The sequence below is a fragment of the Aedes albopictus genome, chromosome 2 (genome assembly GCF_035046485.1).
Source record: "Aedes albopictus strain Foshan chromosome 2, AalbF5, whole genome shotgun sequence".
NCBI classification, from domain to species: Eukaryota; Metazoa; Arthropoda; class Insecta; order Diptera; family Culicidae; genus Aedes; species Aedes albopictus.
The window spans coordinates 198866822-198894684 of record NC_085137.1 but is presented as its reverse complement, the minus strand read 5'-3'; the positions used below and the strand labels follow the sequence as shown (position 1 = coordinate 198894684).

At 36.8% G+C, this 27863-nt stretch overlaps 2 protein-coding genes across 3 annotated transcripts in view; both read right to left on the bottom strand.

Annotated features, from left to right (window-relative positions):
* The window catches only part of LOC134286671 (uncharacterized), a 276510-nt gene that overhangs the window by 38137 nt on the left and 210510 nt on the right, over nt 1–27863 (bottom strand). The gene's annotated exons all lie outside the window — the stretch shown is intronic.
* LOC109429432 (protein Gawky) overlaps nt 4342–27863 on the bottom strand; it is a 30470-nt gene continuing 6948 nt past the window's right edge. Inside the window, exons 2-11 of one of the 2 annotated variants that reach the window (XM_029868948.2) lie at nt 25401–26202; nt 17648–17699; nt 14695–17587; nt 14339–14635; nt 13591–14033; nt 13042–13177; nt 12519–12977; nt 12143–12458; nt 10696–10927; nt 4342–10599 (exon numbers count right to left, since the gene is read on the bottom strand). In XM_029868948.2, the coding sequence (XP_029724808.2) occupies nt 10782–10927; nt 12143–12458; nt 12519–12977; nt 13042–13177; nt 13591–14033; nt 14339–14635; nt 14695–17523 (4626 nt within the window). In that variant the 5' untranslated portion in view covers nt 17524–17587; nt 17648–17699; nt 25401–26202 and the 3' untranslated portion in view covers nt 4342–10599; nt 10696–10781. The remainder of the gene's footprint in view (nt 10600–10695; nt 10928–12142; nt 12459–12518; nt 12978–13041; nt 13178–13590; nt 14034–14338; nt 14636–14694; nt 17588–17647; nt 17700–25400; nt 26203–27863) is intronic. The other variant, XM_019705387.3, reaches the window with a different exon arrangement.

The following is a 27863-nucleotide window of genomic DNA, read 5'->3' as shown; positions in this document are numbered from 1 at the left end:
TCACAACACAGACACAGTTTAATCCTACGCGCACATATTCAATGCCAGCCAGAGCACTTCCTGTTTTAATTACATTTCTTTGTTTGACCATCGTTGGTAAATATAAAATTCTATAAAAGTTTCAAATGATTTTTTTTTTGTTGCTTCGAAGGAATAGACAATCAATGGACACCAATTTTCTCAATTATTATTTATTGATATTTTTAATATCGCATTAATTACTATAGTATTTTCCTTGTCAATTATACTTTTTGGCTACATTGATTTATATGCTATTGTTCATATAAATAGTGTTTTCGAAGGCAAAACATTTCTCACGATTTCATTTTATTGTATTTTTTAATGTTCTTCCCTCATTTTTCGTCATTTTAGTAACGATTTTCTTCGTTAGAATTTGTTGTCTTTATTCTTTCTCATTTCCGTAAAATACAATTTGATTGTGTTGTGTTTTGTGTGTTTTCTTTTGTTTTCCACAGAGTTTCATCTATGATTAAAACAGAACGCGAAGATTTTTCACTTTTCACATTTTTACAGTTGCTTCCGATTTTGAACTTACCACTTAGTTTTTAAATTTGTGTTTGCTCATTCGTTTGGTAGTTTGTCATTTATTGTTTTGTTGAATGTGTTTTTTTTTTCATTTGTATTCAAATTTTGGTTGATTCTTGTTGCTGATGTACATATTACTAGCTATATGTATTTGTGTGATTGTGGGCGTATGTGTGTGTGTCAGTTAGCAAACTGAAGATTATAAGTTTATTGCTTAGCAAAACCTAAAGTTGTACAAAGAAAAGGGTAAAACAATAGAAAAGAAACCTATATCGGTGTCCTGCAAGCTTTTTCTCAATCATTATATGGGAATGACTTTCAACATGTAACCGATAAATGTACGTTGTTGTTTGTTGTTGTTGGGTGTGTTGTAAGACCTCAAGATATAAATGTATCACAATCTACTATTCTTATAATTCAGTTTGTTTGCCATTAAAGGACGCACCATGTTAGATTATTCTTGATTATTATGTGTTTCTTTGTGTTTTTGTCAGATTTATCCTAAGAGAGGTGGTAGCGTTAGTGGTCTAAGTACGCTTAATTAGGTATTACTTTCTACACAGCACCTGTTTGGGAAAGGGTAGTTTTTTTCGTCTGGACACGATAAGTGGAACGAGTCATTTCCATCCTAGTACGTGACAGTTTCATATATGCATTACAGTTTTACAGATGCGTTGTGCGTGAATCTGGTTAATTTAGCCGGATGTTGCGCAAGACTGCATTTTTTGGTTCTATATCTGTTCAGTCCTAGAGTGTTAACGTTCTTTGTCAATGGTGTAGTATTGATTTTTGTAGGATAAGCAGTAATCTTGGGCTCACGTGGCATACACGTACCCCAGCACGTACTCAAGTGTTTTTGGAATTATTCAATCTGCTCCGAAGAATAAGCAGTAGTTGGTTTAATATCTCATTTTAACACAGTACCAGTGACTAGAATGTATTTTTCAATGGGAACCACGTGCGCTTCTGTTGCGTAGGTATTGATGATTAACACTGAGACTTATCACTTTCAACAACCGAAATAATATGTCGATACAGAAATGTCAAATACATGTATTCCATTTTTATTTTGCACCTGAAATAGTTTGTAGAGGGCTCTGTCAGTGGGTGATGTTATACCTATGATATTAGAAAAATGCGGCTCATATTTTGGGACACCTTGTTTTGCAGTAGGCTTGATACATCATATTCAAATACATGCAATGGCAAGCGAAGAACACCTTTCAGATAATAACTTTAAAAATTACCAGGAGAACGTTTCGTGGAAGGAACACACTAAGTTGCAGTGGGACCTAGAGTCAACAATAATTACCAGATGTAGCTGTTGTAAATAGAAAGTACGTGTTCCCTTATTTTCGGAGTGACGAAAAGTTACATACAGTTTGAAAAAAAAAGTAGAAAAGGCTCGATAATGACAAAATGAAACACCAACATCTGCACCAGTATTTCATTGATACTGAACGCAAAAGCACGATTTTCATACAAAATGCCCATATTTGAAGCTGGCAATCTCAGCTTCTAGATCACCGATTGACTGACAATTTTAACTGAATATTGGTAACAGTGCTGAAAATTTCATTTCGTCATATCTAAATTCAACAAGCTACAGCTCATTTTAGAAGCTGAACCTGAGAATATGGTATATGAAAAACTTGTGCGGCTAAACCAGTTCTGCAAGAAAGTCACGGAAAAACCACTACTTTTCGAATATTTGATGTAAATGTCACGGACTACCTTTGAAAAATGCCAAATGATATTCACCGTGAATATCATAGGGATTTTTCGAAGGTAGTCCGTGACATTTACCTCAAATATTCGAAAAGTAGTGGTTTTTCCGTGACTTTCTTGCAGAACTGGCCTAGCCGCACAAGTTTTCCATACACCATATTCTCAGGTTCAGCTTCTAAAATGAGCTGCAGGTGATTGAATTTAGATATAACGAAATGAATTTTTCAGCACTGATTGGTAATCTTGAAGCTTCTAAAGCAATTATACTGCGTTATGCATTTTTTACCGTTATCACACATTGAAATAAATGCAAAATAGTTATTTATGTGACGAGTTGCAAAAAGTTGATTTTTAGTTGATTGAAAAAATCGAGTTTTGCAACGAATTCCATACAAAGTTTTATGCAATGATTTTTTTCATAATGCAACCCATTTGAGTTGCATAATGTTCATAATGCAACTCAAATGAGTTGCATTATGAACATTATACAACTATTTTTCATTATGCAACTCATTTCAGTTGCATAATGAACCAGTTCGGAAAAATTGGCCATTATAATACCAAAATGAGTTATATAAAATTTAAATTATGATACTGAATTGCATAAATTGTATTTTGAAATAATTTTTAAATGTAATATCTTATATACGTCCTTTTGGGAAATAATTCAGCTTATCAATACTGCTTGCCTAAAACAATTGTGATAACTTTTCTATTATCAGGAGTCTCACTTCGTATAAGACGTTCCAATTCAAAAAAAAAAAACAGAAATAGAAAAGTAGTCTTCGTGAGTACCCAAATGAAAAGCACTGCTTCGCTGCACACATTCAACAAGCGTAAGAGTCGCATAATTCTAATATACAAGTATTACTGCAAAGTATACTTATAGATGAAGTACATGTTCAAAACCGTGAAATGAGCAAAGTTAAGCATTACAGCCTTAAGGATGAAGTGGAAAAAATGGCTAGCGCACACAATTGGACGCTCATAGCGTTCTTCGAAACGTGTGCATGGATTCTCATTACAGAATGTACCTATAACGGATTAACGAATGAGCGACTTTTCGGTTGTATAAACGGAAAACCAGAAAACGAATATAATTATTGAACAAACGCTTGAAAGGATCACAAAACATGGAAGCTGGAAGTAGACTGATATGGTTTGCAAATATTCATTGCTGGTCAGAATTGTTTTGTATGTCATTGTATTGATCAAGCAACATCGCCCCAGAAAGATTATTCGAGGCAATTAGCTTTCGAGCAAGTACTGTTGCGTGAGAGACTAAACAGAACACAACAGGTTACTATTTTGGCCGAATTCAACGTCAGTAAACATCCTTTTTTTCTTGTTATTTCGTTCTCTACGGTTTACTTGTCTCAATCATTGCATGGGACTGCGCGTTTACGCTTCACCTACCAAGTGAACAAGTAGATGATAATTTTAAAGACCTCGCTGTGCTGTTTATCGTCAGTTACACACATCAATATAGGTAGAAATCATGATACGTATGTATATGTTGTTGTTCATATGTGATTGTAATTATTATAATGTTTTTTGTTTTCACCATTATCGTTAAATCAGTCTTGTTTTTATTATTTTATTTTGTTTTCTCATTTTTTGGGGATCTAAACGTGATTTCTCATTATTTAGCTTCAATTCACTTAAAATAAGAAAATAAGACTACTGTTTTTTTTTTATCTTCTCATTATTACTTAAATGAACACTTTGCCGTATCAGATTTTATTACTGTTAGTACAACTTTATCTCTTGCATATGAATTCAACATTCCTTGTTTAATTTGCATTTCTTTTTAGCTCTTTAGATTTTGCAAACGAATATATTTTTTGTCATAATTGTGATACACCTTTGTGTGGTGCCATATATTGCGACTTGTGTGCATAAGTGTATGTGTTTGTATGGCTTGAAATAAACAACTCACATTCGTAGCTGATTTGCGCAACACATTGTGAAATATTGTAGCCAATTATGTTCGTATCTAGTTGCCTTCAAGCTAATGTCGGTATTCTTGACTTTCAATTGACTTCAAGATTATTCTTCAATAGCTACAGAATGATTGGAAGCAATTGTCGATGTAACAGTGTGCCTCAGCATGTTTATGTTTCTTAAGGAATGAAAAGCGTGGAAATAATATTGTTAAAAAAAATAAACATTTCTAGCCTAGGTAGCTCTGCTTAGTAACAACCGTTGGTTTTCATTGGTCTGACGGCGGAATTAAATTAATAAAACCCTTAATAAATAAGAAATACGAGGATCATTTTTTGCGGGGATGAGATTTACGTCCCGTGAAGTTACCGTGCGTCTTCATCTACTTCTTCTACAGTCCAGTAATATTGTAATTTGCTAATGCATATCGTTATCCTACCAAGTCATGTAGCAATAAGATTAATGAAGGTCTCGGTTTTTGTCTGCATACATCTTCATTTGTATGTAGCTGTTATTGAGTCTTTATTTCGAGTGATGTTAAGTTTTGCTTTTTAATTTAACTAATTAAGAATTAATATTGGTAACTAGTAACAAGTTCTTTTTGAATGACCGCGGGTACATTTTGAGCTTTTCCAGTACAACTTGTAGACTAATGACGTCGATGGATGTCGTTTTCGTTTCCTTTGTGCAACGTAAGGTATTGTTAACCGCATCATGGTATCTTTCAACACTTAGAATCAATTCGAAACGATCCACAATATCATTTATTACAATAATTATTATGGCAAATTTTGATTTTTTTTAATCATTTACGTTGGAATATCTCAAAAATATCACACAATTTGGGCTTGATTTAGATCTTGCCGACATCGAATGAATTGATCCAGTAGCAGGAAAGGTTAAGATTCTGAAACCAGTAACTCCACTTACGATCACAACGATAAATAGTTTATTGCACATTTGTAGCGGTAGACTGGCGAACACAGCTATTAGTACTGTACACTTTATTGCTGCTAAATGCGAACTATCAATACCTCACGTTGACCTTTTTGAATACTTTTAAAAATATTCACTGAACGATACATTAGTGCATTTTACTCACCGAAATTTAAACTTATAAAAAGATTCATCTAAGAAACAATTAGTCCGATTCTCAATCTTCTTTGTGTTAGTTCGTTACAATAAATAACAGGCGCTACATTTCTTTAATCCTTTCCCATTACTTTAAAGGTATGATCAATTTGGCATTTCAGTCTCTTTAAGAAATTTGTTACGCATCTTTCTCGTTTTAGTAGGTGTGTATGTAATGTAATTGCCTGATTTGAGTCGGTAGATTAGATGTATGCACCATGTAGGCATGTTCGTGCGCAAGACGAGAGGTGGTGTGACGCAATTGGTTTCTCGAAATAAGTGGAAATTTATACTTATTCCAATTAAATAATTTAGAATGCAAAAAATACATTACCTAGATTACCGCCTAAAGTATTTATATGTAAGTGTTCGACAAGGGTTTGTTGTTCCGAAATTTGGTACAAAATACGAAACAACGGGCGAATACCGATGGCACCAAGTTTTTTCTTCTCGAAGATTGAAGAAAACAACACCTTATGTAGCTTAGAAACACATTGCATGATGATTTTTGCTTGAATAAGGACTGACTACACAATGCTTTGATTTTACTTAAATGTACGACCGCTTAGCTGTGAAGTTACTATAAATGATTCACGTGGAGCATATACCGGAATACAATTCTCCAACCGTTTTTCTTTTTTTGAAAATTCAGTAGACCCAAGTTATGTGGATCGATCAAATGAAGCAAGTTCTTTGGGTTCTCGTTTCTCTCAAACTTGTATTTATGAAGCTTGCTTGAACAATTTGAAGTAGTTTGAACGACAGGCTTTATATTAACTTATTCCTTGCATAAAATCGTAAAATGTTGAAGAAACTGGAAGAATATTTGATATTTATCATAACTCAGAACAATTACAGTCTTACCTTCCGGATTTAGATACAATAATTTAATTTTTACTTTACTTGCTGAGTGAAAAGTTTTTGTATAACCAAAGGCTATCGCAAAAAAGTAGAAATCCAACCCGGACTCACATTTTGCGGTATACGCTACGCCTTCACAGCTAAATAGAAGAATGTCTTTCTGTCAGCATTGTGACAGGAACTTTTTCATCCATAGAATCATCATTCAAAATTACATGACATGAATCTAGGCTACATTTGAGGTTTTTTAATTCAAATGCTTTGTTCGTAGTAGCTAAGGAATTAATGCTTTTGTATGCGGAAACATAGCGTCTTTACGTGGATATGATCGAAATAGCTACTCTGAATTTGAGAAGCGAAAAACTTTTTTTTGCACCAGATGAAACATAAGTTGCCTATGATTTCAAATACACCATGGTACCTGATGTTATGTACTTATGTAACTGGTTTTGTCTCAATGGGAGAAAATGAAGCCGATATTAGTAGTTTTTATATCTATGTTTTAGCACACGGTTGGCTTTACTTACATGCTACGGATGCATCTTATATGTATTATGTTTCCACTTTGTTTGATCTCTTAAAGCTATATTTTCGTGAACTGGTATATCTGAGTTTTTTGATTAATTAAATAGTAGGGCAAAACAATAACGTTTAATTGTGAGCAAAAATAATCAAAACTAGCGTATTGATGTGCTGACTTGGAAGAATGTAGGTACAAACCCTTAACTAGAAAACAATCGAGTAATGAAATTTAAGTGACACACTGGAAAGAGCTTCATTTCCCTTAACTTTAAGACAGGCGATCTTCATTGCTCTTAGGGTTCTCCAACAAATATGTTTTTCGTGTGTGGTTGAAAAACAAATTGCAACAGAACGGGGGTGGCCGTTTTCCGTTGCGAAGTTTCCAAAAACCTGTATCCCGTGCAATGCCATATTATGATCGCTGATTTATTTCTCGCAAACGACAACATCATGGTCGTTTCGACTCAAGCATTAATAATAAAATACAGAAAATAACTTTGGAGTATGGTTTCAAACCTATATTTGTTTTTAGTTAGTATCACAAGACAGTAAACTAAAAAAGGGCCCCGGTTTCGACAATCTGAAAACTTTGTTAATCACTTCCTTTTAGTTTTTTTAGCTAATAATTTAACTTATTGTTTAAGGAGGCTAAGTTTTAAGGGTAATCATTGTTTCAGTTTTAATGTGTTTCCTCGTTTGAAATGTTACTTTGTTATCATTTGGAATACATTGTGAATGGCAAGCAAAAACAAACCACATAAATGAACGGGCAAAATAACACGTGGTCTACTCACAACTCACTGGATTACTCATGTTTTTATTAGCACGGATTTGTTTGGACAATAGTTAACGTTTTGGCACATAATAGGTTCAAAGTTTAAATTATAACTACAGATAAACTATAAAGCGTTCATATTTGCAAGATTTGGTAAATCAATGGAAGATGTTTTTTATAATTTAAGATTTAATATGTTATTCAAGGGGGAGGTATCACAATTTAGTATTGCATCATTTTGCAATTTCAATCAATTATTCAAAGACTATGTCTACTAATCCAAGTGACACACCTTAGATTTAATGCAAACAAATAAACAATAAATGTTACATTTATTAACGAAAATACTATTTGAGCACGTATACGTTGTCTAAAGGTAAAAAGATCAACCTCTACTACGGGATCATTCGCAAAGATGATATGCAATTAAATTCTTTCAAAAACTGCCAAATTCTACAGTGTTGCGAGTGCTTGTCTAGGGATTTGATTTTTTTTTCAGTGTATGTTTAATTATTTGAAACGCTCCTATATAAAAAAAACTTGGGATTTCACCAAGGATCAAGTTTTTGTGATGCATTTAAGTTCTACAATGTATTACACAGGTTATAGAAGCGGAACTTATTGTATATATGGTGACAATGGGTATTATCGGCAGATTTGTTCTCTTCGTCATGGGGGTTTTTGTCGGCTAAATTGCCTGAAACTTGGTCATATAATTCAGCTTGATTGGAAAGGATTTGAGGAAAACTTTGGGTTCAACAGGTTTAATGACGAAGAGAACGAAACTGCAAAAAAAAACAAGTTCTCCTATTACTATTGTTTTCCATCGTAAAAGCACATCAAATAGTAGCTTTTCATCATACAATGTATAATATACACTTACCCATCAAATCTAAGGTGTCTCACTAATAGATCTTTGCAATTATCAAAACTCTCGGTTTCCGGATAAGAATGGCAGTTTTAAGCGTCTATTGGCGTAACAGTAACTAACGTTTGAGATGAAATTCTATCATCAGACGGTACACAGAAAAAGGGTATAAGAATGTTGAATATAGTTAGACTTGGTGAAAATAAGATATAAATCGAAGAGCATAACTACTATTTATCGAATACATCATTTCACAAAGATAATCAAAGTCTAATGGAAAAACTAACAAAAATAACCCATATGTCCGTGCTCAGTGTATTGAGCAATTGACGAGTACCGTAGTTGTGAGTATCCTATGGCCGTGCCACATACCTGTCCATCACGTGCAGTGTGCACATCTATTACCATGCCAAAAATCTATTTCGTTGAGTCGCGTGATGCTAATACATCAGTAGTCTCACTACTGCTGCCGGTTCAGACTCACCTAGCAGAGGAAGGAGCGATAAGATTAAATTACTTCTACTGGCGTTATCAGCCAATAACGTTTATCAACTACACGGAAGAAATCATCTATTTCTTCGGATTAGCTGTGCCTTTTGCATTGGCTTGTACGAATGTACACTCTTGTAAGCACCCTGTTTAATATCAGTAACAAATTAATTTTATGCATTTGATTTTTGCCACTTACCACATAATTGCAATACACAAACGAAATTGCTGATTTTGATTTGTTTAGCGCCACGCTTTACCAAACAATTGACGGACTACAATGGACGCTGAGAATAAGACAATCGTTGGTTCGGGGGGCGAGTGTTTGAAGTGGAACGTTATCACTTTGATTTCATCAATAATGTTCGCATTGTACAACTGGTTTATTAATGTCAATGAAAAATGTATTCTCAGATAACCTGATCTGTACAAAGATAACATTATTAAAACGAAAATAAAAATACATACTTTAATAAATAATACAACCAATATTTTTCTACACCTCTTTAAAATAATAATAAAATGAGGAAAATATGTTTTCTTCCGCGCAATGTTTCCGTGTTATTCCTTGTCTTATACATTATCATGTCTTGTTACTACCAGAAAACTTATGAAATAATTATAATAATAGCAATAATAGTAGCAGTACTAGCAAGTAACGTTACCGTTAACAATACTCTTAAATTTGAAAGCTTTTGTTTTAAATGGCGTTCGTTGAAAAGCGTTTCCAGGTTCGAACAAACCGAATAAGGTCCTATCATTTAGTAAAGTTACAACAGATGTTTGTGTTAATTGTCTTCTCACACATGTTGCCTAAAGTAGCAAACGATATTTTCTTTGTCTTTCTTAGCATCAGTAAAGTTGTTTTTTCGTTATTTTTACAGACTTGCTGCTTATATCAATCTATAGTCTAATACCACATTTGATTTTCTTATAAATTGCTTTCACCTACAAAATGTGCATTATTCTGTGTGACTTTTAAATGAAATTCATATTCACTTATCTCACCATCTCATCACAGACAAACAGACGTAACACTCTAACATTTCCCATCGTACACCGAATTAATGGTCTATTTAAAGATTTGATAGTTGGTCAACTGCCCACCCGTGGCGCTCGCATCGTTTTTGTTCGAGTTTGACGTTTGCCCACTACCGCCACCTAGTTCATGGTCGGCCAAACTCAGTCCATTTAGTATTGGGCGAACAGGTTTCCGGGACTATGATTTGCATCGAAAAATGTTCGTAGTGTTACGTCTGTTTGTCTGTGATCTCATGTTTCTTAGTATTTTTTTTTATTTGTACAAAAACGGTGGAAACGAATGCTGCTAGTACACAAGATCGAAATATAGCAGATTCTCCTCTGCCTTATACCTAGAGCAACCTAAATGTAATAGGATTTGCATGCTTTGTGTTCGGAGGGTTCAGAACCTCTCACTCATGAAATTAATTTACAACTGTAAAACTTAACATTTTGAAACATATAACTAGACGTTTCTTTGACTTGAAGTGTTTTGTGTGTTCGTGTTGCTTCAGCTTTGTTTTTTTTTTTAATTTTCAAATTTGTTGTTTTTATTTTCAAATATATATTAATTGTATATCGCTTTTATTAAAAATGATAAAAACATTCACAACACCTTAATACTACGCCAGGCGAAACCGCTGACTATGAAAAGACACTTCATTTATAAACCCAGGCCTTCAGCTACCGTCGTTCATTGATGTCCAACAAAATTCTATCAGCATCGGTTAAAGAAAAAGAATCATAAGGTAAATACGTTCTTAACACGTTATATAATCCTGAAAAAAATACATTAGAAACCAATACTCACCGTTCTATGCTATGCAGACTTGGCTCACTTTCTTCACCTAGCTAACTATTTCCGTGTCGAAAGAGTGCATTTTTTCGGTTTTCGACTTAGTTCAAATCGGTGCCAAGTAAGCTCTCGGGTAGGTAGGAGTTCAAATTTGCGGGAGTCGTTCGATCAGATGGTCCTTCCAGCGGACCCCACAGATTTGATCCAGCGCCAGTGCTGGGCCATGCCGAACCCCACGTATCAGCCGCTGAAATGGAAAAAAAATTAAACGTGGAGAAATAAAGTCACACATTTTAGATCAAACCTCATGGCATGGCTTGGTTTACAAAAATGAGTACTGAGATAATTTTCATTCACAGATTTTAGAACTGCGCGTATGCTCCACATTTTGTGAGTACAACTCGCAGACTTACCATCTGTTTATTTATTATGAAGCAGCGTACGATTCAGTTAAAGTTCTCACACTCTAAACTAGTTGCCTTTCTTGTATGTAGGACAAATTGCCCCTTCCTTCCGCTTCGTCGGTAGTTTTTTCTTCTCCCTAATTCGTATTTCCTGAGAGCGGCACAGCAGTTTCATTTCCTCGCAATAAACCCTTTTACTGTATTCCAGCAGTCCTCAAGAGGGACATCGTTAAGCTCGCCTGCGTCCGACAATGCTGCCTCGAGATTCTGCGCGTATGCTGAGGCGGCCATCGGTATCGTGGATTGTTCCCCATACGTTCGCACTATGGATTCTGTTCAACACATCTCCTGCAGCGCTATGATGCCCGAACCGCGGTCTTTCAGTACATCGGTGAGTATCAACCGATCAAAATTAAAAACCTACTGAGCCCTGGTGTTACCTAATGTTATAAGGTACATCTGATACTTCATGTCTTTATCTGGAAGCAAATGATTCATGCTGAACCGTTAGATGTGTACTAAAGTGCTGTTAATGTGATATGTTGCTGAGGACTATTATATTAAAAAAAAAAATTATGCATTTCAACTTGAGTTTCGACAATCCCCATAATCACAGGACAGAGATTTGAATTCGAGCACTGAATTCACAACTAATAAACTTTTTATTCGGATAAATTTTAAAACAAAACGTATATGGAAGGGCAAACAGGATTTTTATGATAGTTTAGTATGTTTTATTTTAACGGGACGATTTATTTGCAGGAACAGAGCAACTCACTTAAAAAAAAATAGAAATAAAATAACGAAATCAACACTGAAAGATCACTACTTTCATTTACTAGTAAAAAAAAAACTCCTGGATTCTTAATTTTGATAAAAAAAAGCTTCTTCATTTCGTTCCGTGTGTTTTATGTCCCTGGTCCATTTTTGTTCATGATACAATAAACTTTAGTTGTTGAAAATCAACATTCTCTATAATCACATAAGGAGACTGTTTTGGGACCTAAAGAATCCCATATCAAGCTCTTCGTATACCTGGCGTAAAAATCGATTCATACCTGGAGTGCGCACGGACTGCGATTGGGCAGCTGCTCCGAGACGCCAGTTCTGGCCACCGGACTGGCTGCCGGTGAGTCCATTAGAACCACTGGGAGGGCCCAGGTGTTGCAAAATGTTTTGCACATCACCTTCGGTGGGCGTTTCGGCGCAGATTGTGGTGCTGCCCAGCATGCAATTGTTCAGCGCCATTTGTGCCTTATTCGCTTCTTCACGTGTAGAGTATTTACACAGGGCAATACCATGGTTGAGATACAGGTGGAAGGCTAGCAATGGACCGTGCTGTATGCACAACGTTCGTAGTGTTGGACCGTCGATCTGTTGAAAATATACACGCTTGAAATATTTGCTTATAAATTGTGCACACAGTGGACTTACCTGTGCCGTCAGATTTTTGAGCAAAATCCAAGTAGATGACCACGTTGCAGCTCCACTATTCCAACCAGCTCCACCACCGCTTGCCGAGTGGGAGGACCACCCATTAGAATCTAATTTAGCGCCAGCCGATTTCAAACCGGGTGGACCCACTCGACCTTTGCCAAGTGGATTGTCCCATAAGTCCGAGGGAGGAACTATGCTATCTGGCCAAGGATTTTTCGACAGTTTAGAACCCCCGAAACCACCATGGGTGTTGTTCGGGTTGTAGCTCCAGGTTGAGGACGAAATAGATTCAGTCGGCGAGGATTTGCTATTGGTAGCGTTATTGTTAATATTATTGTTATTATTGCTATTGGCAAATAAATTCGATTCTTTGGCAGCTGCTATGGAGAGTGGAGAACGCGCAACGCTTCCTGGTGTTATGGTAGGATCATCCTCGATACGAGTGGTTTGTGTACCCTAGATGAACATGACAATGTTAGACTGATTGTGATACACACGAATTTTACTAAAATATATTTACCTTCCATGGTTTACCCGGTTCAAATTCTGGCACTAAATCAGTAAAAGCATCCGCAGCTCCAGTCCAATCTTTGTTATCGTGTGCGTTGGAATCTGGCCAACCATCGCCGGTATTTGATCGACCATTGGACCAAGTGCTAAAATGTAGAAATGCGAATTAGAATAATGTTCGAAACAAACTGAGAAGGATCCTGATACTGTAACACTTGCCCTAACAACCATAAACCGGAATAAACTCAAATATCAATATATCAATAAACTAGCACTGTTTACAGATGGGACTGACTTGCGATCCCCGGCAGTATGGTTGCCAATAAAATTTGCGGCACAAATTTTTGAAAGAACAGCTGATGATTGCAGGGAAAATATACGTTGAAATCATTGATCACTCCGTCCGTCAAAATTCCTTTAAAAAAAATCGTGCTAGTGGTTTTCGGGTTAGGGATTTATATTGCTACTTCAAATGTAAAATAGATTATGAACCCCCTCATTTTCTTTATTATACTACATCAGCAAACCATTCACGGTAATCATCCTTCTCAGTACATACCCATCATCCATTACGCCCAGTCCAGAAGGCTTTGAACTAGTTCCAGGGGCTCGAGGGAAATCGGTGAGATCTGAGTCCTTGTCAGCTGCCGGGGTCGCTGGAAGCTTCCATTGGTTCAATCGAGATTGCTGACTAGTGCTTCCTGTCGACGATGGGAACGGATTGCCGTTATCCTTTAACGACATGTCAGAGAAGGCGCCCGGCAGGCCGGAAAGGTCATTTGGCGTACGGAATAAGTCATTTGCTGGATGGCCACCGCCTGGAACTGCGTTCGGGTTGTTCTGTTGCTGCTGTTGTTTCACATAAATTGATTGCTGAGCGGTTATCTGACTTTGCAGATTACCGATTTGCGATTTGAGCTTATTGATTCCAAGGGAAATTTGTACAGCGTTGGCTCCGCCGCCGCCACTTCGATTCAGATTGCTTTGCATAACTTGTAATTGCTGTAATTTAAGTTAAATTAGTTAGAATATGAACCAACGAATTAAGTTTAAAAGGTATGAGTATCAATACTCGAAATTTCAGAAGTAATAAACATTTTGGTAATAATTGTTACAAATAGTTTCTAGCCAAAGAAGTGTAAGAATATGTGGTGGAAGTTATTTTTGAATTTAATTTTCAAGAAATTTGTTGAAACAGTTAAGTTATCTGCTTGACAAAATCGATTGCATTCGAAGAAAAAAATGCCTGTTTTCCCCGACGATAAAGAATAATACACCATTGAAAACGCAATAATGATAGTTCTTACCTTGATATGATTCAACATTTGGTTTAACAATAGTAATGTTTGCGGTGCAAGTGGCTGGTTAAGAATTTGATGGTTTAAGTAACCATGTTGTACGGCCATTTGAATCTGCTGGACTAGCATACGAAGTTGTTGTGTCGAGGGTTGAGATTGTGCATTCTGGTTGAGCGCAGAGGGAGGTTGGCCGAACGGACCATTTACCGCTCCGTTAGGGCCACCATGGCCAGCACCAAATTTCATATTGTTGAATGAGTTGATATTTGGATTTCCACCAAAACCGCCAAGTGGGTTCTGATTAGCCTGGAAAGCAAGAATAAAGAATGAGCAGGGTTTCTAATTTAGCGACAGCAATAAATTACCTGAGGAAACGGCAATGCTGAATTTCCACCGGATGAGAATCTGTCTCCAAATTGACCACCAAAACCAGGTCCGTGGTCATCTTGTCGTCGCCAATCAGCAGAAGAACCATTCCGTTGAAGCATTTCAATGGATTCTTCAAGATTCATGTTACAAATGCGAAGAACTGTTTCAACTTCTTCTTTTTTGAAGCCCATTTCACACAATATTCGGTAGTGTTTGCTGCTTCTGATGATTTCCAGCGGATTAATTTTGTTGGGTGGTTTGTTCATTACGTTATTGTGCATTCCCCAGTCGGAATTCATATCGGAACCGGGCTCGTTCCAGTTCGATCCCATCTGTTTATTTTTATTCCAACCAGCGCCGGATGCATTGTCATTCCAAAGCGATCCTGAATTTTTGTCATCCCAATTATTTCCGGAAGATTCATCCCAGCCGCCTCCACCACGGCCGGCGCTGTTATTTTGTCCCCAAAGATTATCTGGTTTGATAGGACCTGCGTTTCCTAACCGATTGCTAGCCGGACCTGGTAAGTTTCCGGCAACAATTGAATTTCTTTGCTGAGAGTTGCGTTGAATACCTTCCGGACCATCCTTCCAGTTGGAAACGTTGGAGTTCTGTCGACTGAGGTTTCCTTGTCCCCAAAGGGCAGTTCCATCATCCACGTTTCTGCGTACTCCTGGGGTAGACGTATCATCCCAACCAGTTGGCATTTTGTTATGAGTGGGGAGTTGACCGGTCGGCCACTGAGGGCCTGCAGTGGGCGTACTCGGTGTTGTAGCTTGGGGAATTTTATTCGGAGCCATACCAGGTAATTGGTGTTGTTCCCAAAGGTTCACGTTACCATTTAATCGGCCGGAAATGCCTCGAGGATCACCTCGAATCTCTCTGTTACTGTCCATCGCACCAGCAATACGCATATTTCGTAAATCAACGTTGGTAGGATCCATTCCGGTATTTGCTCCCGGAGCGCCCAATGGAGGTACATTTCTTTGGTCCCATCCACCAGCAGGTCCAGCTGCTCCTCCCCATTCATTATCCTTCTTAATAGCACCTGGAGCAACTCCCCCGGGGCCCCACATATTACCAGCATTCCAGGGAGGCTGTTGAGATGGTCCACTTTGGGTAGCAGCCGTAGCTGGATTCATGCTGGCAGCTCCATTCCAAACACTGCCAGGTTCATTAGCATCATCATCTTCTCCCCATGTTCCGCCAATGTTGGTAGAAGGACCCCACGGTGTCTTCTGCACTGGTGCCTGTTGGGGCATTTGGCCTCCATTACGTAGATTTGCTTCCCAAATTTCTGTGCCTGTGTTGGTTTTCCACATAGGGATTCCGGCGTGGGGTCCACTTGTAGCACTATTTGGATCGGGCTTCGATCCTGGTTCCGGAGATGCTGGAACGTCCCATCTAGAGTCTTGATTCACATTCTCCGAGCCCCAACCATCCAACGCATGAAGAGCCTCTATCATTGTATTGAGGCGCTCCAATTTAGGATTCGGTTGTACCGCTGGTGTTTCCCCTGATGTTGCTTGAGATGGCTGTTGTTGCTGCTGTGCTTGAATTGAGTTGGCACTGTTGCTGGATGCATTGTTAACACTAGATGCTGGATTTTGTGCGTTATTACTATTGGGATTCACTGGATTGCCTCCTGCCCATGCATTTGGTTCGGCGTTTTCCGCAACAGAAAGTCCACCAGGAGCATTTGCTGCTCCACCAGAAACAGATTGCTGAGGGGGTTGTTGTTTCAAATTTGCACCGGAAACTCCTGGTCCTACCTGCGGATTGTTACCCCATGCACCAACTTGTTGTGGGTTCACAGTACCCCACGAGCTGCCTGGATTACTATTGCCTGGTGCACCCCATGCATTAGTACCGTTGTTGATAGAGTCTTCTCCACCACCGCAAAGCCTCATCCGTGGCATAATGCCTGCTCTGTTCACGTTCTTTTCCCACTCTGTCATACGCAGTAAATCATCAAACTTAATGTACGTTGATACTAGTTTCGAGGTTCGTTTGGCTTGTTCGGAAGTATTAGCATCGTTTGCATTATCTGCCATGGCTTCATCGTTTTTATCCTTAACAACTACATTTTGGTCATTACAGATCAAGCTTCTATATCCATCAATCACTATGCTATGATTAGTATTTACTGTTATCAGGTAATCAATTGAATCACATATCATATTCACAGTGTCATTATCATTCATCATGCTTCTGATCAGATGATTGAAATGTGTCGAATTCCCTTTACTGGATTTCATTTCAGTAGCGTTGCCACCTGGTGCTCCTCCTTGTGGCCAATATTCAATCAGTGCATAATTTTGTTTCGCTGGAGACCAAACTGAATGCTGCTGCTGCTCTCGTACGACCACCACGGATGTTTTGCAATCGATGCTGGATTTTGCAACACTGTTACAAATAGTTGAATTATCACTAACAATTAGTATAATATCGGATACAATCCCTGATTGTTGTTCAGACTCATCGATCGATTGTAGTAACAGTGGTAGTCCCTGTTGAATGGATGAGAGCAGCTGGTAGGTCTTGTTCGCTTTCACTGGCGTCTCGTGCTTGAAATGTGTCCCGTTTTTGTTTGAACTTAGCAGACTATTAAGTGATTTCTTAAAAGCGTATTCAGACTTGTTTGTGTATTCTTGAGTAGTTTTTGTAATAGTTGAAGAAATAGTAGGAGTAATAGTAGATTTCACTGTAGCGGTAGTAGTAACAGTACTGATGATGTTGTCTTCCACTTTCTTAATATTAAGGATCGCTATTAATACGTCTAAATTCTTTGTATGATTTTCGATACTAGAGATGAAGATTTGCATTTTCTGTTATTTGCTGTACTCTGATTATGGTTACTCTTGGCGTGTGTAACAAACTATTGCAATTCTGCGAAAACGAGAAAAATAAATTAGTTGCTGGATAGTTATTAAGCACAACTCAACTAACCTTTTGCCTATTCTGATACTACAAATTGGGTTGAAGTGCGATGTATCATAAGCTGAAAAAGGAGAAATGAGAAAAAAAAAAATTATATAATATTTTGTTAATCAAACCTCTAAATAAATTAGTAATTTATGCAGCAAGTAGAAAATTAAAGATTTTTCCAGAAACAATAGAAATTTCTGATCGCTGTTCCAATTTTTTTTATTCTCTTTACATCAACAGACAATTTTGTCCCAATGATGCTTAAAAGCTAAACTATTTAATACTTCCAACATTATTCGTCAGCATTTGTAGAAAAGATCACAGAAAAATTACCGCCAAGGCGCCATTCACCGTGGGGGCTCCATTTACCGTGTGGCTGCGAATATTTTTTCATTATTTCCATATTACAATTGAATAATATGACAGTTTCCCTTCAATTTCACCAATACAATGCCAATGAAGTGTTACCATGTCAAAACGCTCATTAGAAACTTTTTAAAGTACCATTTTAACACTAAAGTGTGTTTACATGAAGTGGTTTTCTGCTCGTTCACTGCATTCATAGTAAATAAACCAAAACTTCGCTAAGGTGATTTAAGCGATAAACTAAATGTAGTGAAGTTTTTATTCAACTAAGAAGCAATTAAGTTCACATATTAGGTATGTATTTTGCATTACCGAAGAAAGTTTAATAAGAAAGTACGATTACTCGTATTTTTTTAATTGAAACAAAAAGGCACGGTAAATGGGTACCCTAAAAATCAATGGTCTCCATTCACCGTGCCCCATATCGTCCCATATACCTAGAAAAAATGAAAATTTGAATATTCGTTTTTCTAATTAAATCTGGCAAGTTATTACTTGAAATGAATAAAAACGAAGAAAATTTACTAGGTTGGGTTGTTTTGATCTTTTTTAAACAAAATAGAATAAAGTTTCTGACACACGGTGAATGGGTCCCTACTACCACGGTGAATGATGACCTACCACGGAATCAGGCGACCTTACTACCCTCTACTAATTGTACTATATCACCATTTTTTTTTAATTTTTTTCTACTTTTGTGAATATTACTTCAATTTTAACCTCTAATGAAAGCAACTAACAGCGGCACCAACAATGTTTATAAGATTGGTGTCAAATGACAGCCCTTATTCGCCCCAAATCCTCTTAGATCCACGGTGAATGGTACCTTGACGGTACGTCTGATTGTCGTACGAAACAAAATAAAATCGAAACCGGTTGCTGCTCTATTAAAGAGTCGAAGAGCACCGTGAATAGCGATATTCTGCCCGTAGTCGGTTCGTCGGAACGGTAAATTCCAATGAATGAGATGGATTTTTCAACACTGCTTGAAATTAATATGAAAATGTCACCTAAGTTGCGCTCCAATGAATCCGTGCCAGAGGCAGATTGAGAGGCATAATAACAACGCTAACCGTGAAGCGCATCATCAGTGGAAGTCGGGTCACTATGGGCTCCAAGATGGGCTCCACAAAAATCTGTGGTTGAAAAAGATTCAACTTCGCACTAAATGTGCCATGCACAAAACGCTAATATGATCGAAGTGCATAAGACACATTCCACGCGTAAAATTTTGCACGAGAATTAAACTTTTGCTTTTTGAAAGCATGTTATGTTATTAACCCTCGAATTATCGGTATGTTTGTGGTTATAACACTTACAGTTATATAGGGTAGAATTCACGAATCAGTCATTTTTATTTCACTCCCATCCTCTTTTGCACTTTATATAACGTACTTAGCTGATTTAGTTTGGATTTTATATACCATTTTCTACATTAACTTTCTAGAGCTTAGTTTATGAACATTTTACATAACCATTTCTGTGTCTTGCCATTCCACTATCAAAGAAAGAATTGAAGTTGCACCAACAAAAATACCGATTTGACAAAAAAATACGACTCAGACTTCATTTGCAAGGTGACCCCAAACATTTGCACGATGCAGCATCCTAAGGGGTGGCCCCAAACTTTTGCACGGTGACTTGTAAACCTAACTTGATAATTCGAATTATGTTATGATTTTTTCCGCTAAAATCTAATGAATGACTCTCAAAGAGGATAGAAAAAGGGTTGTAATGCAACTTTAATATTGAAATTTGGTCGATTTAGAGTTACACGGAAAACAATTTTTCGTACAGATTTAGGAAAAACATGTAAGTTTAGGTAAACTTTTTATACTAAAAATTTCATATAAAATTTGTGAAAAGTACCTACGAATCAAATCTAACTCTTTATCTTTCGATAGAGTCTAAGAACGCCTGGATTAAATGAAAGATGACTGAGATATGACCGAAAAACATTTCCATGTTTTTAAGGGGGTGACCCCAAACTTTTGCACGGGAGTGTATCTGATATAGATGGAAGAAAATCGAAATCTGTCAAAGGATGCCAATCCTTAGTGCAATTAAAAGGAACAGTACTTAACCAGATTTTCTTTTAAGGGCCTGTCCATAAACTACGTAGACTGAGATGGGGGGGAGGGGGGGTTCAGGCAAATGTCTGCGCTCTATACAAATTTTCAAATTTTTGTATGAACAAAAGTCTACGGAGGGGGAAGGGGGTCTGAGATGGGCAAAAATGAGTCTACGTAGTTTATGAACAGCGCCTAACTTATTTTTATGTTGTTTAATTTCATTACTAACGAAAGTGTTTCTGAAATACGAGATATTCAAATAGATTACAAAAAATCTTTTTGTGATTCGTTCAGAAGCTTGTTCTGAAAATACTGGGTTTTCAGACATTCCTTTGGAATTTCATCCATTAAAGAGGTGAAAGTCTGTACTTTAAATTTTATTTTCTAACATTCACAGTTGTGCCTATCCAGGTCGGACTCTATTAACCGAAGTCGGGTTCTGAAACTCTCCCCAGCTGAAATTTTGACTGATTGCTGCTTCGAGTGTACTGGGATTCATATTCAGAACAGCTAAAGAGTTCACGGACGTCTATTGCCTTAAATCATTGTACTGTGCCCTATCTCGATCCATACTAGAGTACTGCTCGGTTGTTTGGAACCCGTTCTACAATAATGGGGTCGGAAGGATCGAGTCCGTTCAACGACGGTTTCTGAGGTACGCTCTTCGACGTTTGCCCTGGAACAATCCATATCGTTTACCAAGTTACGAAAGCCGCTGTCAGCTAATCCACTTGGAACCGCTGTCGACCCGTAGAGATACTGCCAGGGCTTTACTGGTAACATATTCTACAGGAACGCATCGAATGTCCCGCTCTCCTAGGTCAAATAGACATCAATGTCCAACCTCGTGCTCTTCGCAACAACTACATGCTGCGGCTGCCTTTGAACCGGGCGAACTACAGCATGTTCGGGAGTGTCAATGGGCTGCAGCGTAATTTCAACAGAGTTTCTTCACTGTTTGATTTTAACGTGTCTCGTCAAATACTTCGTCGGAGATTCAGTCTGTTTTTTTCAAGGTCTACTTAGTGTTTATTCTGTATGCTGCTTTTTGTTTTTGTATGTGTAGTTTCGATTATAATTTGTATTGTATTAATTGACTATCCATTGTTAGTATGTAAGTTTTATATGTGACTGTAAGTTTTGTACTTTAAATCTTAGAATTAAGTAACATCATTGGGGCTTACATATAGCCTGTTGATTAGACAAATAAATAAATATATGAAATTTAAACATAGTTTGTTTGACAAAATGTGAAAATTTCAGTTTTATACAGCATTTCGTTCGCCAGATACCTACACTCCCGTTCAAAAGTTTGGGGTAACCCCTTCAAAAACATGTCATTTTTTTAGGCCCATATCTCCGCCAATTGGCGTCCGATTTCAAAACCCTAGGTTTCATTTAAAAGATAATAGGTCAAAGAAACTTTGAACATGATTTAAAAGAAACTTTTTCAAAAAATTTTGTATGTAAACTTAACCCAAAGTTTCCAAATTTTAAAAAAAATGAATATAAACTTACGGCAGTGTCGCTGGAAGTTGGGTCGACCAAATTTTAAGATGAGAGCGGTAATATGACCCATTTTCTATTAGCTTTCAACTGCTTTTTACAGAACTTAGCTAAAAAATCTAGAAAAAAAGTTATTAAGTAAATTAATCCTTGATGTCATCGACCAAAATTTTGGGGTCACCCCTCAAAATGATGTATCGGCCAAAAGTTTGGGGTCACTATCGTAAAACATAGAAAAGTGATTTGTTGATATCTTTGTCATCTTTCATTCAATTTTCAAAAAAGTCTAGATTGTTTAGCTAAGTTCTGTAAAAAGCAGTTGAAAGCTAATAGAAAATGGGTCATATTACCGCTCTCATCTTAAAATTTGGTCGACCCAACTTCCAGCGACACTGCCGTAAGTTTATATTCATTTTTTAGAAAATTTGGCATCTTTGGGTTAAGTTTACATACAAAATTTTTTGAAAAAGTTTCTTTTAAATCATGTTTAAAGTTTCTTTGACTTATTATCTTTTGAATGAAACCTAGGGTTTTCAAATCGGACGCAAATTGGCGGAGATATGGGTCTAAAAAAAATGACATGCTTCTGAGGGGGTGACCCCAAACTTTTGAACGGGAGTGTATATAGGTTTTTGGAAAACTTCAGAAGCTAACTCCGGATTAATTAGTCCGACCTGTACTGCCTATGATCGCATATCAGTCCCACACACTAAGATTCAGATGTTCCAGCTCAGTAATTTTTTCACTGAGTTCAGTATTTTTTCCATCTTTTTACTGAGTTTTCAACAGCAGATTTATTTCGGTACACTCGGTAATCGTATTTACCGTTCACCAGTAACGATATTTACCGTGCTTCAGTAACTTTTGACAGTTTGTGAGCTGAGCTCGGTAACTCATTTACAGAATATCCGCAAAATAAATAACCGAGCGTACCGAGTTAAATCTGCTGTTGAGAACTCAGTAAAAAGATGGGAAAAATACCGAGCTGATCTTAGTGTGCATATGAATAGGAATCCCAGTAAATATGGGACTGATATGCGATCATAGGCAGTGTACTTCCTTCTAAGGGCCTATCCATAAACATAGACTCGCAAGAGTAGGTTGGGATGTGTTTTGTCTGGCTAAAGTCTATGACGGCGCATACGAATTTTGAAAATTGTTTGTGGACAAAAGTCTACGAGGGGGAGGGGGTTGTTTGAAATAAGCAACCATGAGTCTACGTAGTTTCTGGGTAGCGTGGAAAGAAGAATATCATCAAAAATTAAAGAAATTAGGAAGAGTTAGATATTGGTACCCTTATTAATTTTCATCCTACTAAAAACCAAGGATTGATTTGTTTCCTATGTTTGTATTTTTGTTAGAAGTGAGCACGCATGAAAAAAACGGAATCAGTCGGTGCCGTAATCGCTTGTGCTCGATTAGGATAAATTTGAGAACGTGGGATTACTTATGGCACTGAGTTCCTAATTTTAGAAAGCTCCATACAAATTTTCCGAGATACACTCCCGTTCAAAAGTTTGGGGTCACCCCCTCAAAAACATGTCATTTTTTTAGGCCCATATCTCCGCAAATTTGCGTCCGATTTCAAAACCCTAGGTTTCATTCAAAAGATAATAAGTTAAAGAAACTTTGAACATGCTTTAAAAGAAACTTTTTCAAAAAATTTTGTATGTAAACTTAACCCAAAGTTGCCAAATTTTCCAAAAAATCAATATAAACTTACGGCAGTGTTGCTGGAAGTTGGGTCGACCAAATTTTAAGATGAGAGCGGTGATATGACCCATTTTCTATTAGCTTTCAACTGCTTTTTACAGAACTTAGCTAAAAAATCTAGAAAAAAAAGTTATTAAGTAAATTAATCCTTGATGTCATCGACCAAAAGTTTGGGGTCACCCCTCAATATGATGTATCGGCCAAAAGTTTGGGGTCACTATCGTAAAACATGGAAAAGTGATTTGGTGATATCTTCGTCATCTATAGTTCAATGTTAATTATTTTTGGTTCATTTCAAAGATAATTAACTAAATTTACGTTTGATGTCTTTAACTTAACGTATTTAACGATTTTTGTATATAAAAATGTTATGTAAAGTTAGCACATTTTACCACGCTTCAAAAAATGAGGCAACTTTACGTTAAGTTTTAGTATGTAAATTTCAACAAATATGTGTAGTTCAATGTCTATGCAGTAAGTATCATTCATTTTGTTTCAAATAAGCCAAGAAGAATTAAAAGTGAATGAAAGATGACAAAGATATCAACAAATCACTTTTCCATGTTTTACGATAGTGACCCCAAACTTTTGGCCGATACATCATTTTGAGGGGTGACCCCAAACTTTTGGTCGACGACATCAAGGATTAATTTACTTAATAACTTTTTTTCTAGATTTTTTAGCTAAGTTCTGTAAAAAGCAGTTGAAAGCTAATATAAAATGGGTTATATTACCGCTCTCATCTTAAAATTTGGTCGACCCTATTTCCAGCGACACTGCCGTAAGTTTATATTCATTTTTTAGAAAATTTGGCAACTTTGAGTTAAGTTTACATACAAAATATTTTGAAAAAGTTTCTTTTACATCATGTTCAAAGTTTCTTTGACTAATTATCTTTTGAATGAAACCTAGGGTTTTGAAATCGGACGCAAATTTGCGGAGATATGGGCCTAAAAAAAAATGGCATGTTTTTGAGGGGGTGACCCCAAACTTTTGAACGGGAGTGTATATTTAAAAAAATCAAGTTTGTTTTTATTGAGTTTCTAATTGTTAGAACATTTTTTTTCAGGAATTTTGCCAGTCGTTTCTGTTGGATCCCTACCAAAACACCCTTCAAGGGATTAGAACACACTTAATATACAGAATATACTAAATAGTTACACTAAGAATGCCGTCAGAATGCCTATTGAAACGGCTACACATTTCATCATTCATCCACCTGAAGTGTCCCCAAGTGCAAAGTGTTGCGACTCGAACGTACCAGCCACCATTTCAACCATCATCCTAATGAAACCGACATTCCACCGTATAATCAACACGTTCTTTATACTGCCTATGATCGCATAATTGTCCCATATGAATAGGAAATCCAGCAAAGATGGTACTGATATGCGATCATAGGCAGTATAAGTTGAGTCAAATCGAGCCCTGATGAAGATCTCAATCACAGGATCGAAACGTAGACAATGATTTAAAATAGTCAACGCTTTTCTGTGACTTAAAGCCAAAAAATAAGTTCTCTATTTTCTAAATTAGACTACAAACTCTTACCAGAATTTCTATAGCTGCTCTAGGCAATGTCTTTAGTTTACTCAAGAATATCTCAAACATTACTAACATCGGGAATTCTTCCAAAATCTCAAAATTTCATTCAAAAATAATTTACAGATTCCTAGGGTCAAATTAGTAGGGTCTGGGACCATTTGAGCAGGAGCACCTATTTTGGGCACTTGCTGCTTTGAATATGGCTAGATACTGTGCGTATCTGATTGTGACTCGAAAATCAAGTCAATCGGTTGAAAATTGACTGAGTTATAACAACAAGTGCAATGAAATTGCCTGATAATTACAGGTTTTCTCGACTTTTCCAGATAATAGACACACTACTTTACACTATTTTGGGAATCACCATGTCTTTGACTATGAAGAAACAATAAAACAAATTGAAGAGCCTAAAAGATGCTTTCAATTAATTTCAATAGATTTGCCATATTACAAATAATTATTTTTAACAAAACTACATATTGCTTTTCGAGTTGTTGGAAAAAGCCTTGAAATAAAATGATTAAATCTATAAAAATATATCACAGGAATAAAAATTATTTTTCCTCACTTACCGTGACTGTAGAGGTGTGTTGATCGTAGAAAACTCTTATCCCAAGTTCCACCACAAACACCACTGCCGTCGTTATCGTTTCAAACCGTGGCTGTGGCAATAGTGTCGCTCAGGGATAGTGTTTTACTGCTTCCGTCGACTGTGTTTCTCGTCTATTTTTACTGTTGTTTTTGTTTTCATCAGCAGAATATATGAGTGATGTTTTGCATCCACACACGGCGATGGCGAGAGACAAGAACACCAGTTTTATTGTCCCTCGGTATTCACTCAATTATGCAACTGTACGATCGTTCTGGTGTATTTGTGCTTTATCAAGAAAATAATCACTTTTGACTTAGATCACTGTTTACATGCACTTATTCCTGGCAGGCAGGACGCACCAAATTGGCCAAAGGACCCGAGCAGTCAACACAATCTTACTGGATATTGGTTGTCGTCAAGTGGGCTGCTTCCTGTTCTTCGTATGTTTTTTTTTTCACTTGCGTCACTGGCTTCTCCCTTAATGCAATGTACACTCTCGTTTGATTGGCAGACTGTACCGCACTTTCTATCCTTGAAAACACCGTAATGTAAGTTTTTTTTGCACTTTTATCCTATATATGAAATCAACTTTTCCTTCTTTTATTCGGGTTCACTATACCGTTTTTAAATACTAATATACATCACATATTGAAATTTCTATTTTGGGGACATGAGAAAAGCAGAGCACTGTGAACGAACGGACAGCGAAAAAATCGCCTTCGCACCGCGCGAGACAGCTACGATACTGGTATGGTGTGGTACAGATATTAGTGCTGCCAGATCTGAAACGATAAGAAAGTAAATTCGTTGATTAAAAGTTGATACGTTAACAATGTACTTAAATAACAATAACAATATTTTTGGGTGTTACCATTTGCGTTAAAAAAAAAATGGCTCAAACAAAAGTTTGTTGCAAATCGGTTCAATTTTTCGAAACCCATAAAAAAATGGTTGCAAATCAATAGGTTTTCGATTGTTTATCAATAGTTTCACTATTGATAAAATAATTGGTAGTTGGATAAACCTCATGAGGTTAACATCATATTCTACAACAAATTGCATTCTATCCATTTCATTCCGTTTCTCCTGACATAATTGTCGAAAATTGATGGTGCTCTTAAGCAATCAGGGAAAGAAGAAAGTAGGTACGCTGTCCACAAACTGTAGATTTATTTTTGAATTTCATTCGAAATAAATTATACGATTTTTGTAAGTTGTTTAACCAAGCCTTCACTTTAACACCTAAATTTAAAAGGCATGAAAAAAAAAACATCTTTCAGATGGCAAAATTCTTTGAAAATGTCAATACTTAGGTTGAACAATGTTCTCTTGGAGACTAATGTAGCAAAAAATCTCATAAATTTCGGAGAATCCCAAAATATAAATATGGAACCTTGATATGGACGCTTTCATGTAGAAAAATGTATTGAGAATTCAGTTAAAATTTTCTAGAAGTATGAAACGTTCTTTCCAAAAAAAATCTTAATTAATTGTTGAATACTGCAATACTTCTCTAGAAATGAGTTTCTTACAACCAAGTTTCAAAACCGATCCTTTAAAGTAGTAATTCTGCGAAATACACTTTAATTCTAAACAATTGGTTTGTTTGGTAGTTAAGGCATTTCATTTTTTTTATAGCCTAATGGAAATAATCAAATTAACAAAACAGTGATTTTAGAAAGGCATCTCACCCTGAACAAAAGGTTCCCATACAAATTAGAAATGCATTCTGAAAATAGTTCCAGGGCACCAACATTTATGGAATTTTGGATTTCATTTTATTCATGAGTGAAGAGTTTGAATTTCATGCTACTGGTGCTGGTGCTGGTGCTGGTGGTGCAGTAATGTTGAGATTTCGAAATTTTATCCATGATTTTTCCTTGAATTCCTGCCGGATTCCTTGGATTTCTATCGTAATTTCTGCTTTAGATTCTTTCGCAGCTGGTCTTCTGTGATCTTCTGTGTCCTTCCCTCGAATTCTTTCTTGAATTTATCGAAGTTTTTTTTTTCTGGCTTTGACCAGTTCTGCCAAGTTTTTGGCGGGGCTGGCTCATCGAAACTTCCGGTCCGCTTTAGTGCTTTATCATTGTGGCCAGGTGTTGTTCTAGTTTTTCCAGCTGTATTGTAAAGCATGGGCGGTGATCCTTGGCATCCCTGTGGAATTGGGGTACTCGAAATGTTGATCGACCACCGATTATTGCTGATAGATGCAGTGAAAAGTTTGTTTAATACGTATCAATCGTCTCTGACAAACGGGAAAAACTGACTTCACTGATCACCTGTTTCTGAGCCAAATTTGGTATAGACTCTTCAGTCTCCGATTAGTCGCTTCATGTTTGACGGAGGCTTTTAATGCAATGGGGTTACACAGTCGCTATCCGAATGAAGAGTATAATATTCCGCGTAATATATCGCAAATCAAAAGAGGTGCGGCACATTACGC